This window comes from Corylus avellana, chromosome ca2, assembly GCF_901000735.1.
Source record: "Corylus avellana chromosome ca2, CavTom2PMs-1.0".
NCBI classification, from domain to species: Eukaryota; Viridiplantae; Streptophyta; class Magnoliopsida; order Fagales; family Betulaceae; genus Corylus; species Corylus avellana.
In genome coordinates, this window is record NC_081542.1 from 15,304,228 (window position 1) to 15,319,532 (window position 15,305).

At 35.6% G+C, this 15,305-nt stretch overlaps 3 protein-coding genes across 5 annotated transcripts; 1 reads left to right on the forward strand and 2 right to left on the reverse strand.

The window, feature by feature from the left end:
- Positions 1–275: 275 nt before the first annotated feature.
- Positions 276–4,625, reverse strand: LOC132171090 (caffeoylshikimate esterase). Of its 2 annotated transcripts, none has more exons than XM_059582314.1 (8): positions 4,350–4,625; positions 4,172–4,262; positions 4,062–4,095; positions 1,695–1,813; positions 1,385–1,515; positions 1,142–1,279; positions 952–1,050; positions 276–827 (listed from the first exon to the last, which is right to left on the reverse strand). In XM_059582314.1, the coding sequence occupies exons 1-8, from the start codon at positions 4,374–4,376 to the stop codon at positions 429–431; spliced, it is 1,038 nt and encodes a 345-aa protein (XP_059438297.1). In that variant the 5' UTR covers positions 4,377–4,625; the 3' UTR covers positions 276–428. The 2 variants fall into 2 exon arrangements, with proteins under 2 accessions (XP_059438297.1, XP_059438296.1); XM_059582313.1 differs by having other exon boundaries at positions 1,695–1,841; positions 4,063–4,095; positions 4,350–4,624.
- Positions 4,626–6,895: 2,270 nt separating this feature from the next.
- Positions 6,896–11,084, reverse strand: LOC132172556 (outer envelope pore protein 16-4, chloroplastic). Of its 2 annotated transcripts, XR_009439155.1 has the most exons (8): positions 10,945–11,084; positions 10,788–10,839; positions 10,689–10,720; positions 10,519–10,552; positions 10,353–10,420; positions 7,901–8,072; positions 7,563–7,674; positions 6,896–7,273 (listed from the first exon to the last, which is right to left on the reverse strand). XR_009439155.1 is itself a non-coding variant. In XM_059584073.1 (6 exons), the coding sequence occupies exons 1-6, from the start codon at positions 11,014–11,016 to the stop codon at positions 7,938–7,940; spliced, it is 393 nt and encodes a 130-aa protein (XP_059440056.1). In that variant the 5' UTR covers positions 11,017–11,084; the 3' UTR covers positions 7,723–7,937. The 2 variants fall into 2 exon arrangements, 1 of the variants encoding a protein (XP_059440056.1); XM_059584073.1 differs by lacking the exons at positions 6,896–7,273; positions 7,563–7,674 and having other exon boundaries at positions 7,723–8,072.
- A 190-nt stretch (positions 11,085–11,274) lies between these two features.
- LOC132171433 (large ribosomal subunit protein eL22z) lies at positions 11,275–12,038 on the forward strand. The gene is made up of 2 exons (XM_059582742.1): positions 11,275–11,617; positions 11,725–12,038. Exons 1-2 carry the CDS (start codon positions 11,385–11,387, stop codon positions 11,867–11,869), a joined length of 378 nt encoding a protein of 125 aa, XP_059438725.1. The 5' UTR covers positions 11,275–11,384; the 3' UTR covers positions 11,870–12,038.
- Positions 12,039–15,305: the final 3,267 nt, after the last annotated feature.

A 15,305-nucleotide genomic window follows, 5' to 3' on the forward strand; every position in this document is an offset into this window, starting at 1 on the left:
AGGACTATCGCTTCAACATTATGGAATAATTGTATGATAAAAATGAACTATACAACATTACTCTACTCATGTGGAATAGTGAATACTACATTTATCAAATTTTCTTCCAAAAAGTTGATTCTTGCATATTTTTTAAAATAATAAATCTGATGGGATAGTGACAGATCACTTGGAAACTAACTTTTAGGAAGAATTTGTTAAGTGTAACATTTTTCACTTTTTAAACCTAATTTACCATTATAATTAGATGAGCCCCAAATGAACTAACTCTTACGGAAAGCAATTACCGTAGGTACATCAACAAGAACCAATTATTCACATCATACTCGGGAGAAAATGAAGACCACTAGCTATATATAAAGTAAACCACAACCATAGAGAAAGATTAGGAGCAGACACAATTAAGGACCGATCAAAAAGTAGGCTAGCTACATTGCTGAGTGATGGAACAAACGGCGCCCCTTCAACCCACAAAGATAACTGCTGTGTGATTGTCTTCGATGTTGCCGCGGTTGTTTATTTATTGTTGCCGGGCACGCTGCAGTGGCGGCTAATTCAATTATGCCATTGTTGTATGTAGGGTGAATTGGTTGATCAGCAACAGTACTATTGTTGTCGCTGGTATGTCTAACAAGCCAATCTATGATGTCGGCAAATACAATTTCAATGTTCTCGTCAGGCTCTCCAGATGTTAAACCATGCCACATTCCTGGGTACAGTTTTATGGTCTTGTCTCTGCTGCTCGCTCGCTCATACAGTGCCCTGCTTACTTCTGGGTCCGTCACTATATCTGCTTCCCCATGCAACACAAAGAATGGTAGTTGCACCTGCACAAATATGCGATGACGTATAATAAAAATCAGCTTTTGAATCAGCAAGAATTGGTAAAAAGCCACGTCATCTCATATGTATAATTGATAGAGTTGAACTTTGAATGAAGGCAACAACAACCTCACTTAAACTCTCTTCAAGGCTCATACTAGTTCTCAGCATTTCCAGAGCAGTTTTCAGCCTGGGTTTGTCTTGGTATATCAACTTGTTGTTCCTTATCTGCAAGCATCATGGTTGAAATTCAAATCTTCAAAGGATGCTTGAAAATTGCATTTCAGGAAAAATGTATACTGCATATAATAAACCTTACTTCTTCTCGCTTAATAGGGTCTTTGAAGGCCGCATCGATGACATCCTTCGTGGGAACTATCTTCCATCTCGGAATAATTTCTTCTACTCGGGTCAAGATATTCACAATCACCGGGTGCGGCTTCACCTTCTCTGATATCTAACATTATGTCACATGCTAACATGTGTTAGCAAGTTATAAAAGACTTGTAAACTGAACATCTAACCAATTAGCTAATTAATTTCATGGAAATTATATATATACCTTACACATGGGTGCAACAAGAATGGAACCATTCCAAAAAGCAGGGTCCTTTTTGTGCAATAGTAGGGCCACTGCCCCTCCCATGGACTCTCCATACAAGAACCTGCACTTATTCTTGTACTCTTCCTGCACTGAGAAACCATGATGAATAAATTTCAGGAGGTGTCTGTCTATTGTTAAAAGTTTTGCATGTATTAACAAATCTTTCAAAAAATTTAGATGACTTAACATTATTTATACCGTTAAATGCACAAACTTTAAATATTTATCATAAAATGAAGAGAATCTTATTCCGTGACTACACACATACCACTAACTGACTTGAAAAAATCATAGCAGTCATTAACGATGTTGTCAAACTTCTTGATGTAACAACGAGCACCCTTGGATCGTCCATGTCCTTCATAATCAATCCCAAATACAGCATATCCCGCACGCGCAAGCCTTATCCCGCATTCTAAAAGAACCATTGAAATCATATTATTTTCATATGAAAACATATCCTAGAATAATAATGCTAGTGAATATCTTTTTATCATTTTAAAATTGACGTGATTTTTAAAATTATTATTAAATTAAAGTTGAATAACCATCCGTTCAATATAATATAATAAATCACATGAGATACCCACATATAATTTAGAAACTAAAAAACAAAAAAGAAAGAAGATGAGATATATACGAGTATCTTTTATATCTTGTCAGGTAAGGACGAGGGCAACTGGGTAAGTGGTGCAGACGATATGATTATGGGCAGACTGCAGAAATGGTTAGAGGTTATCTACAGGACTACAACCATATAATTGTCTCTTTCGATTATTTGCAATAATTGCACAAAGGTTGAGAGTACTATTCGATCTCTTTTTCTTATCCAATAAAGAAAAACGACAGATAATTCAACGTATGGATCGTCTCGATCGTAGTTACAGATAATTCAAGTTCCCATATCAAGTAATTTAGAAATTCAAAAAAAAAAAAAAAATAGTTCCAAAATGAAGTTACAGAAAGAGTGAAACTTCGAAGCAGTCAAAAGATTTTTATTTTTTTATTTTTTTAAGTAGTATAAAAAAAATAATTAATTTTGAGTATTTTATATTTTATTTTGTTTATTAATATGTGAGAAAACTTGATTGAAACACCTTAACTTTTATTATTTTTGTAATTACTCGCTAAAGTTCAAAAGTTTTTAATTTAGTATATCAAAATTCTAATTTTGAGCAATCATAGGTCTCGTAGCTTTGGCTACGCTCTACGATGTAAGAACTTTAAATTCGTGATATTTCTTCTATTAATGAGATCGGAATAATTTTTCCTTAAAAAAAACAACGCTCAGGACCTAAATAAAAATGGGTCGGTTGGCAGCCTACAAACATCGTTTAAAAAATCTCACCGGTCCCCCTAATCAAACCAAATAGTCTTTTCGGTTTCTCCCGTGAGTACATCGTCGTTGGACCATTGGGTGGTATTTATTATTTAATGAAAAGTTATTTCCCACTCTTAAGAATAGGTCTGCGCACAGAACGGTCCCTATCTACTTTACCCTGTTCCTTTTCTTTCAGGGCATCCTATCTACTATTCTACATAGTACCAATAATTAATTTCAAAAATAATAATAATAATAATAAATTAATTAGATGCTTAGAAAAAACGAAAAAAAATACCAATATTTAGACATGGATAAAAATTTCTTCTAAATTAGTCTAGAGAAAATATCCTTCAATCTATTTAAAATAGTATCAAGTGTCTATAAACACTTAAAGCGTTAGTCTAAGTTAGTAAAGTGTTATAATTACCTTAAGAATTTAATGTGCGTTTTAAATGTTTATAGACACTTAAAACTTTTTTAAATGGGTTAAAAGATATTATATCCAGACTGATTTGAAAAAAATTTCTGTCATTTAGACATTAATTTAGTATGTTTAGTAAACTTGAGTGTGCCAAGTGCATTTATAAGAGAATTATAGCAAAAGTTTATAATGATTAAGCATAATTTTTTTCTTGGTACTTATTTATTACACTAATTTCAGTGTTATTTTAGGTAATTTTTCATATTAGCTAAGTAAAAAGAAAAACAAAAATAACAGGAAAGTAATTAATTATGTGGTTGAGTGCATTTAAGGATGCGTGTGTAGAGGTTGTTCCGAAGATTTTGACCTTGACAACATAAAACAATGTTTATAGGTCAGCGAACGAAGCAGACGCCATCTCTAATTTGGTTGAACAAATTTAATAACTTACCTAATGAGTTGTTGGAACTTGGAAGCTTGAGAATAATAATAATATATATTTTTTTAGATGAATAATAATAATATCTTAAGGGGTTATTGCTTTTTCTTTTTCTTTTATTGGGATCATTTGAATTTGAAAGGTGATATAAATCAAAGAAACTAATGACTCATTTGGGTGTGTGATTTATTTATTTATTTTTGTATTATTGTTTTGAACTTATGTTAATCTTCTAGCTGTGGAAATTAAAGGTGCACAGAAAAAAGTAACGTGGAAAGGTGAAGGTGGGCACGTGAATTTGGATATGAATGGATAGATGGGGGATGTTTGGGAAGCATAAAAAAATGTTGCAATTGTTTTCATGCAATGGACACAGACATTGGAATACTGAGGAGGAGTGAGGATTGGATTAAACAAAGAGAAAGATGAAGGCATTTAAGAATATTCAATACCTCTCATGAAACCGCTGCACTCCATGCCATACCCTGCAAACCCCAATCAATATGAATTAAATACTCACACCCATCACACAGAGAGAGAGAGAGAGAGAGAGAGAAATACCATGGCAAAGGAAAACAAGAGCCTTTGGAGAAGAAAAAGGCAACCATCTGCATGTAAAGAGCTGCACTCCTCTTGAATTCCTTTTGTATTCCTGATAATGTCTCACAATCTCAGCATCATAACAAAAAGACAAAACCCAATATAGCTGAAGAAGGAGAAGAAGAAGAGGAAGACTTACTTGTTGATATTCAACCTCCATCTTCATGGTAGAGCGAGCAAAGAACAGAAAGATTAAGCAACCAAAACCAAAACTAGCATGCTTTCTTTCACAAGTGGTGGATCTACAATAGATGGCACTTGAAAGATGAGAATAAGAGGAGGAGGTGGATGGTGATGTTATCCTTTATATATATAGTCAACGACAGAAATGGTTTGCTTCATGAAGAGGCAGAGATTTTTCGAAAATAGCAAAAGGTCGAAAATAGATGAGAGAGAGAGAGAGAGAGAGAGAGAGAGAGAGAGAGGGAGAGGGAGATGCCTTTTATTTGTGTTTTGATTGTTTTTTAAGGTGGGTATGGGAAAAGTTCCAAAAGTGATGGCGTTGCCTTTGAATGAATGACCCCATTCCGTATGGCAGAGGGCAACTTCTAGAAAGTGGAATACCTATCTTAACTCACCCACCCCAACTGGTGTGAGTGGTTATCACAAATTCCTTTAAAATGTGGCATATTTATGGGTCTTTTAGTGTAACACTCCTGTTTTATATTGAGGAGATCAAGAGTAACTTGCATAAAGTGAGTGGACTGCATTGCTTTGGAAGGAAGATTCTCGCAAACACTTGCAAGGGCCCGTATAGCAGCACTTAAGCTTTGACCTTACGGTTTGTCATCTAAGAATCTTCTCTGGAGTCGGAGGAGGTGGATCGATAGCCTTGTCTTTTCCCTTGTTCGAGATAGACTCCTTCTTGCTCGGACAAGTTCCTTACTGGCTATAGACATTGAGGCATTCCTTACTGTCATTGTAACACCCTCCCCTAACACTAAAGGCCAAAGGGCACAACAAGAGAAGTAGTATCTCCAACCATTCAACTTGATTTGGCTCGGAGCCAGGTTAAGATGGTGTAATAATTCCATTATTTCCATAGCATTTTAAGCTTTTCATCTACTAAAAACTCACATGCCTCGCAGGTGGGTCATTTTCCATACAGAAATGCCTAACAAATGGACAACATTGTAAAAATCAGAAATTTTGTAGTGGTATATTGTTATTTTTTAAACATTTGAGGCAAAATCAAAAAAAGTATATACTTCTAGGCGTTTAAATGTATTTTTCCCAACAAGTTATCAACTTAAAAAATTTAGCCTTTTTGATCGAGAGGAATAAAAACCTGTTTTTTTTTTTTTTTTTTTTTAACCTTACTCTTTGGGAGAAGAAAGGCCGATCATATAGATGAGATCATTATTGAAATTATTTTAACTCACAACATGAAAGTTTGTTTGAACCCATTGCGTGATTATTAGATCCAAGCCCCTAAAACAAAATTAAAACCTGTTTTCAGGGTTTTGCTCTGGGCCGGTGCCAAGATGAGGAGTTAAAATTATGGCTCTTGCAGGTACAAAAGCCATGAATGAGATTAGGGGTGTCAAAAATAACTGGGAAACCGGAACAGTGACCGGAAAACCAGGAAACCGGGAAACTGGGGACCGGTTCCGGTTGCCAAAAAAAAAAAAAAAACCAGGACCCCGGTTCCAGTCCCGGTTTTTGGCACCCGATAAAAACCGAAAAAACCGAAACCGGGTCTTATTTTATATATATATATATTAATGTTTTTTAATTCTTTTAGCCTTTTACACAGCATTTAGAACCTTAGGCAATTAAGTTTCTCACTTTTCCGGTTTTGAAGGTTTTAAAATAATTTTTAGGGTATTTTAAAAAATTTGAATTTTTATTTCTAAGGCTCATATAGGCAAAAACATTGATTTTTTTTGGATTTTTAGGCTTTTTTAAGTTTATTTTTTAATTATTTGGAACAATCACAATAAAGCCTCTTTAATTTAGACAAAAAGATTAATAGATTTTTTTTTTAAAATGAGCTAACTTATGAAAAAAATAATGGGCTTATTTTAAGCCCAATACCTAAAATAAACCCCAAACACTAATTTTTTTTTTTCAAAAACCGGTTACCGGACCGGGTAAAACCAGAACCGGCCGGGAACCGGGACCCCGATTAACCGGGGTCCCGGTTCCGGTTCCAGTTTTCCAAAACCGAGAACCGGGGTACCCCGGTTCTGGTTCTGGTTTTGGCCAAAAACCGGGAAACCGGACCGGGTTGACACCCTTAATCGAAACAAAGATGATTTATTTTATGGTTCAAATTTTATTTTGTTACATCTAATGATATACATATGTCATACACCATTTAAAATTTTAAATGATAAAACACCATATACATCATTAAATACACATATTTAATGATATAAGATATACATATGTCATACACCATTTAAAATTTTAAATGATAAAACACCATATACATCATTAAATACACATAATTAATAATGTATATGCTATTTTATCATTTAAAATTTTAAATGGTGTATGACATATGTATATCATTAGATGTAACAAATAAATTTAATTTGAATTATAAAATAAATTCTATCAAGTTCACTTAAAATGAACAAGATCAAATGACCCCAGAAAAACAAAAGGCAGGCAAGTGGTTCCATGGTGATTCTAATTGACGTATATACTTGAAGATTTTAAATTTGACGTCATGTCATATGAGCAGGTGAATTCTTTAGTATGTGAATCGAGTAATATTAAAAATCATTTTTTTATCATACCACTAACTCACATTGCTGATGTGAAACCCTAGTTTAAAAAATAAATAAAAAAATTAAAGACAATTAATACTATCTAATCAGCAAAGTAAGATAATAATAAAATAAAAATGTGATTTGGAATGGAAACGTTCATGGTGCAACAGAGATGGTTCTGTGGGTTGAAAGGTTGGCCAACCATTGACGTGACTTTGTACTTGTACACCTTCCCAAACAACTGCGCAAGCTTGCATCATTAATATTGATTGGTGAAGTTAAAGTGATTATCCCATCAATCTTTTCTCTTTGAACGAGCCAATCGAACTAGAAAATCAGCTTTCTGAAATGAAATGAAAATGACACAGCTTGGGTTTTAGCGAAGTCATGCATCAAACAGAGACAAGCAAGCAAATATGAATCACTCAAGAGGATCGAAGACACTGAGGTAAGAAGGATGAACCCGTCTGTATTGAAGATGATAGAAGTAGAAGCTTACAAAGATGCAGATAAACATCATAGAAAACATGACACTACTGTCTTTTTCTTTTTTCTTTTATTCTTTTTTGTGTTCGTGGGGGAGGGGGGGTGTTTGGAGTACGTGGCTTCATCAAACAATAAGCTGTGTTTACCTTATGCGCCTCCCTCAGAGTAGAAAGGATCCTCAACAAGCTAAACATGAGTTTGCTTGAGTCATGATGCGGGTCTTTCCCAATCAAATCGTCTTATTCTACAAAGTGGTTGCTGCATTCAACAATATTGAAAACAAAATTGAAAATCTACTAGTTTGAGTAGCACAACAAAACTCATTATGTCAACTAAAGAGAGAACCCAAATAAAACAAATTCTACAGTCAAGAATAGGATATTTGACAAATTGATCTTAGTAATAGTCACCACCATGGGGAAAAAAATTTGATGAGTACCCTAGTATTTGCTGGTTGGATAATAGATAAAATGGTGATAACTACCTAGTTCCTCAGCCCCAGGCTTCAAACTAGAGGTACTTCAAGATGTTCGGGAATAGTCTGCAGCAGCACTGAAGGCAGAAACCAGACCAGCCATCCCAATTACCTGCGTCCAGTTTCGTGTTCTAGCAGCAACAGCTGCTCCTGCTACTGTCCCCGCAACCAAACCATTCACCTGTCAATGGGAAAAAAAAACAAAGAAACTAAGCATTACGCTTCATTTAGCTCATCAAACTCTCATCCATATTATAAAAATTGTTCTAACTAGTAACAGTGTCCTACATAGGCAATCATGACAGGCCGGAACAGGCAATAGCCTGTAGACTTTAGATCTTGCGACAAACACATGCAAACATTAGAAACTTGAGCTACCATTTCATGAGATTAAACAAAACAAACTTTCACGACTATAAAGCTTGCTAATAATTTTGTTTTAGCATAAAATTAGAAGTGTGGACCCTCTTGACTAAGAAATTTACTAAGCCATGAATCGAGTGTTTTAGGCTTTTGGCCATGAAAGTATAAAATCAGGTGCTGTAGGACAGAATAATCATGGAACATATATCCTATAGTAAGTTCAATCAAACAATCACATTATTATTACTTTTGATTGTGATCGTTAATTAGTAGGAACATATGTTTACTCCCTCTCCTGCAGATCATTCCGGATCCTTGCTTTTCACAGATTCCTTTCCTTTAACCTTGAAAAATTAGTTGCTCAATTTCCTACAATTCTGCACATGAATGATGCAAGAGACCCTTATCCAAATGACTGCACGATTTTGATGGGCTTGCCTATCAAAGGCCCACAAGATTCCAACCATGCAGGACAAGGTTTCTAAAGTAAACATCTCCTCCTTGAAATCTATAACCAAGTCTCAACAAGCCATAGGAATTTTATTTTTTTTGTGAGTCAGCCATAGGAACTTTTAATCGAGAGAAAGAAGAGTCATAATTATGCTAGTCTCTTTTAGCCCTCTAGAAGTTGACAAGGGCAGACATTCTGTTTTCAGTCCACATAAAAATTTAGAGTTGCGTATTCACCATCAGCATTTCTAAGAATTTTTACATGTCAATACCAGCTTTGAATTCTTTCTTTCTGACTGAGATTTATCTTTCATGGAAAAAGTCAGTGAGAGAAGAGGTCATCTCATTTGGTTGGGAGTCTTTTTCTTTCACTTCTGCATGTATATGAGCTTTTTTTTATGCACTGCACATGGTTTTTTTTCTTTTGGAAAGGTCATGGCTTTAATCACTAGTATATAAGGATTTCACATGAACTTCCTGTATTTGGTTCTCTTCTCAGCTCGTTTAACCTTTACAACTTCGTATGTTTTCCAGCTTTTCAATGAAGGAGAGGTAATATGCATGCCTGATTTACGTACGAGCCCCCATCATGTTGGAAATTTAGGTGTGGAAAATTTGAAAACGGAAGAAAATGGAATAGAAAAATGTTGGAAATCATGGAACACTAGACAATAAGGCAAATGCTAATTTACATTTCAGACAATTATTGCCTCCCACTTATCACATAATAAGTTTTGCAAAGGAATTCAAGAAATTTGTCCTTAGGAACAATACTTCCTGGTATTAGTGAGCAGATTGCAAATTCTGAACACCAATCTAAACTAGAAATTGTGTAACAGCAATGTAAATATTAAGTACAACGAAAGTAAAATACCAAATGAAGTAGAACTCACTAATTATAAAAAAGAAACAGAATGGTGCATTTCAACCATCATAACTATAACTTACAAAAAAAAAAAAAAAACCATCATAACTATTGAAAAATATGACTCTTATTTGCAGTTATTTGTGTTCAAACAATTTGAACCAAATGACATGTCTGTTCAACTTCTAACAGACACCAGATTTTGCAACGAAGTGCAAATTAAGCCTAAAGCACCAATGCGCCCTAGCCCAGCGGGGTGCTTAGTCGGCCGGTGGGACTGGGTGACCCCAATGGCATAAGTCTACTCTTATAAGCCAATTCAAACCTTCTGAAACATATCCAAAAGTTCTCTTGCCTTTCAAATGTGGGACGAAGTCTAAAAACACAAGTGGAGGGAAATTTTCATAACTATTATTTGAAAACTTATTTTTTATTGGAATAATCTAACACATCCATCAGACTACCTAAAGAAAAGGAATACAAAAAGAAAGAGAAAAAGTCCATGATCCTTTTCATTCATACTCAACCTCTCTATGGCTGCATGGAGTAGTTCGACATTCACATGTAAGAATCTTCCTTGAAAAATTAGTGTCACCCCATTTGGGTATAATATTTTGTGCTCCACGATTTCCTATCTTAACTCAAGGAGGACCACAGGAAAAAGGCCTAGAGAGTAAGTAATGTAGTACAGATCAACAATGCCATCATGAAACATTTACTTATCCAAAAAATTTAGACAATTTCTGGTAATAAATGTGCGAAAACAGAATGTATACAACTAACCCAATCGTTCCGGCCCCGGTATCTTTGAATTCCACAGCGAGAAACACTATAAATTCCAGCAACAAGTCCTAATGCCCGAATTTTAAAGTGTTAAACGCAACAAACATGGCTGACGAACTCAAACACTACCAAACAACATACTCAGAGAGGCCATGAGTTTGATTACCACATTGAAAGCCGAATTTGCCGACCGCCTTCGCCTGCGTAAAATTATTACCGATCAACAAGAATCGAACTTGAAGAACAGACCATATGCTCCTCAACGGGGCAATTCAACACAAACAAACGCACATTAACAATTTCAACTGAAAGAAACATAGAAGGAAAATTACATACCACAAAAGAAGCACGAGCAACACCAGTCAGTTCTACAAACAAAAGGTACTCAAAATTTAGAAGAAGAAAAAAAATTAGAGAAGCAGTGAGAAAAATTACCTAGTTTACGAGCGTCGTAGGGACCTATACACAAGCCCCATAGGGCACCGGCCTGAATATATATATACATAGGATTTCAATGATTTTGTGTAGCAAAGAGTTTATCGATCAAATACATATCGGTGTACTTGTTGAAGAAAAGGTCGAGTTTTGGTACCGTTCCGACGCGGAGGATGGAATCAACGGCGAGGGAGGAGCACGGAACGACGCCGTGGAGCTCGTCTTCCATCTCTCGTTCCCGTTCTTCCCTCTTCTCCTCTGATTTAGCAAAATCAAAAACGAACAGGGTTCCGTTCAGATTTGCGAAGTACCTGATTCTACCATAAAACGACGTCGTTTTAAAACTCGAACAATGCAGTATACATACACGATTTGGGCTGGAACTCTGGACGGAGGTGAAGCCCAGCCCAAGTCCATCTAATATTCCAAGTCAACCAAAACGACGTCGTTCTAAAAAACCTAAACTCTCCATCCAAACCCTAGATGGCGCAGGCAGAGAACATTTTTATAGAGAGGAATCACTCACACCCAGGGCTTGTCTGCCTCTCTCTAGCTCACTCGCACGGCTTGTAGTTGACCGAGTGAATCGCAGCGAAAATGAGCCGCGGGGGAGCAGCGGTGGGGGCGAAGGGGAAGAAGAAGGGAGCGACGTTCGTGGTCGACTGCGCGAAGCCGGTGGAGGATAAGATCATGGACATCGCCTCACTCGAGAAGTTCCTTCAGGAGCGCATCAAGGTCGGCGGCAAGGCCGGTGCTCTCGGCGAATCCGTCACCGTTACCCGCGAGAAGAACAAGATCTCCGTCACCTCCGACAGCAACTTCTCCAAAAGGTACCGGAAAATTGCAAAACTAGATTGCTTGATTCCGATTCTGATTGCGATTAAATCAAATTTATTAGATTTTGCTGTCTTTCCAACCAAATCTTCGTGTTTCTTAGGTATCTCAAATACTTGACTAAGAAGTACTTGAAGAAGCACAACGTGAGGGATTGGCTTCGGGTGATTGCTTCCAACAAGGACAGGAATGTTTACGAGTTGAGATACTTCAACATCGCCGAGAATGAGGGCGAGGAGGAAGAATGAACATCTAGTATTCAGTATTGACGCCTTATCTCTTTTAAATTTTTCTTTGCTGTTTGATTTATCCAGTAGATGGGATTTTTTGTTATTTTTCTTTTTGAATGTCTATTTTATCTTAAAAGTTTTGTACTGTTAATGCTGGTTATCTCAGTATTAGATCTGGTTGATGCAATATTCGTTTCTTTCTGGAGTTTTGATTATGGTAGAGTAATATGTGTACTTCGCTGTGCTTCTTTGGATGGTATTCATGGCGCTTCATGTCTCCCATTTCTGCCTCAAGGTGCTATCACTTACTTGTTTAGTGTCTGGGTAAATATATAGGGTTTGAAGGTTAAGATAATGAAAATATGATTCTTAATAATTAGCTTCATTTGATAAGAGTAATGCTAGAAGTCCCTCTTGTATTCCTCTAAGAATGATGTCTCATTCTCGAAGAGACATGCGGGTGACATCATAGGGACTTTAGAAGGCTGTTTATTGTTTTGTAAAATGTTTTAATATGACATCAAGGTGAAATTAGGTTTTGGGTGTTATAGACTTGTTTTAATGCTTGTTTGTTAATGTTTTTGTTTTGAAGACAAAAAAACAAAATGGAGAATGAAAAAGTGTCAACGAACGGTTGTTCTTATCGTGCATTTTGAAAATGCTTTATTTGTCTATAATTTGAAAACTCGAATTTTTCATGTCTTTAACATGTTATTTTGTTTGCAAACGAAACACTTTCTATAATTTTGTTTAAAATCGCGATTTTGGCTTGCAAACTTGCGGATCAATAGGTTCTAAAACGATTATTTCAATCTAGTGATTGGTGTTTCACTTTATTCTATTAGTCTCTTTGACTAACCTATTGAGATTTTTGTTTTTTGAAAGCATTTTAACGGTTCAAATTTAATAATCTGTTTATCATTAAAAAACTTTGAATTAAGTGGAATTTTGAAGAGGTTGTGTCATTCCATTGAGCATTTTAGGCTCGTAGATGTGTTGGCATGCCTTTTGGTTGGTTAGAGGCATCCTTTATGTGACTTTGTATGTGTTGGCCACTTTCTCAAATCCCTATCAGTTCCGTCAATGGCATAGATCAGCAGATTTAGAGGTGCACAGAAAAGGGTGAGTTTACTGTAAAAAGGTCTATTACCTAGTGTTAACATGCATACGACAGCGGCGTGTTCTTATGCAAAAAGATACATATACTTGGAAAAGAATATGTAAGATGGAGGCTCCTAATGTCGTTAAAGTTTTCTTGTGGATGGCCTGCAATTATGACTTTTTATTCAAAAGAAAACTTGTGACAATTTCATTAAGTCCAATGTGCGGGTTAGAGGAGGAAACAATGGGGCATGTATTATGGACTTTCCCCGCGATAAGAGATGCGAGGAGTATAGATGGTTGGAAGCTTTAAAAGAGTTGCGTGGAGAATGTAGAGTTTATCTTATATTGTAGATACCCCTTAGAGCGTATTGGATAAGGATGACTTTGAAGTTATGGCGGTGATAGCGAGAAACTTGCGGTTTCACAGAAACTCCTTGATCCATGGGGGGTATTTTTGCCACCCGAGCAAATTTGTATGGAAAGTAATGGAATCCCTTAATGAGTACAAAGATGCCCAAGTAAATCCATACGAGCAGTGTGAAGGAGGTCAAGTGGCTAACCATAGTTGGATGACTCCCTCATGGAAGCTTGTGAAGGTAAATTGGGACGGTGCGCTAGATAAGTTAAATATAAAGGTAGGCATAAGTGTGCTCGTGAAGGCTCTTATGGAAGAGGTGTTGGCAACGTTACAAGCTCCAAAAGATAATGTTATTGATCCGGCTATTGCAGAATCCAAGGACTGTAGTTTCCAGTAGAGAGATGGGGTTGCAAAATGTGAAATTGGAAGGAAATATTCTTCAAAACTTTACCAAAAAATTTTCTTTTGTAAATATCACATACAACAATTCAAATGTGACCGCATCAAATCAATTTTCATTTTTTTTCAGAACTCTTTTCAATACTCAAAACCAAAAACACTTCTCAAAATTTTTCAAACAGAAAGAAAAAATAAATAAACAAACAAAGTTGAGAGTTTTGCATACAAGCTATAGACAAATTTGAATTTTTGTTTAGGTTTTGTTGTTTGCTTTTATTTTCTATTGTTTATGTTATGATCTGTGGGTTTTAGTCTCTATGTCTGGTCCAGTTCGGATGTAGTTTCATCTTGTTCGGGAGACTTTTGTAACCATAATTTGTTCTTTCTCTTCAATGGTTCTTAGAGCCTGTTTGAGATTGCGTTTGAAAAATAGAGCTTTAAGTCAAAAGTTTCATTTTTAAGCTTTTGCCAAAAGTGTTTTATGGCCATTTTTACTCTTTTTAGAATCTTAAAAGTGCTTTTAATTTTTTTACCGAACGAGTATTTTTTTTTTCAAACATATTTTTAAAGTGTTAAAAGCACTTTTAAGCCCCCTAAATACAATCTCAAACAGGCTCTTAATCAGAAATCAGTTCCTCTCCTTCAAAAACAACTTCCAGTGATTGTTGCAGTGTACAAGTGGGTCAAATTCTTCGCTTGCTTTTGTTCCGACCTTTTGTGGCCCTTTTTTTTATTTTTTCTTTTTTCTTTTTTTATTTTTTCCCAAGATACAAAAGATCGGATCATTTATGAGCCATTTCCTATTAATTATTCTTATTTCTGGCATTATAATTTCATTTGGATATATTGTTGGGAGTCCACCCCTTCTTGATTTTTTGTTCCCAAATAACCTTTTTTCCTCATATTGATTAAAAAAAAAAAAAAACTTTTTTTTTCCGGTCTAACTTGTTTACGTAGACTCACTTTTAAAACAAAAACACTTATTAAAAAATAAAACACAATTTAAAAAATAATAATAATTAAATATTGCACTTTTTTTTTTTTTTTTTTTTTTTTTTTTTTGTATGTACCAATTTCTCTTCAAGTATCGTATGAAGATTGCCAATTACATGAAAATATATAAAATAAAAAGCTGGCCGCTAGTGGCTTTCAGACTCGTGTTGGTGATTGCCACCTTGGTGATCACTAATCTATCTGGCAACTACTGATTGGCAGCCCCTAGATGGTCGACAGAGCCTTCTAGTAACCCTATGGTAATTGCCAAGGCTATTTGGGGGTTTTGTGATGGTGACTAGGTCAGTCACCACGAAGCCACCGAATTACCACCTCGGTCGGTTGATGCTGCGACTAAGGAGCAACAAATTTTTTATTATTTTGTAAAAACTTGACCGACTAAATTGATTTTAAACCCCCCACAAAATCTTTTTCAAATGTTACTCGTACCAAACCAACCGTATTATGGGAAAGCCGGAAGGTTTCTCATACAAGTAATAGAAAAAAACATGTTACTTGTAACCCCAAATAAAAGTTGGCATTGAATAACTCGGATACGTTGTAGATTATTCTGAATTTTCATTCGATTTTTTTATTTAT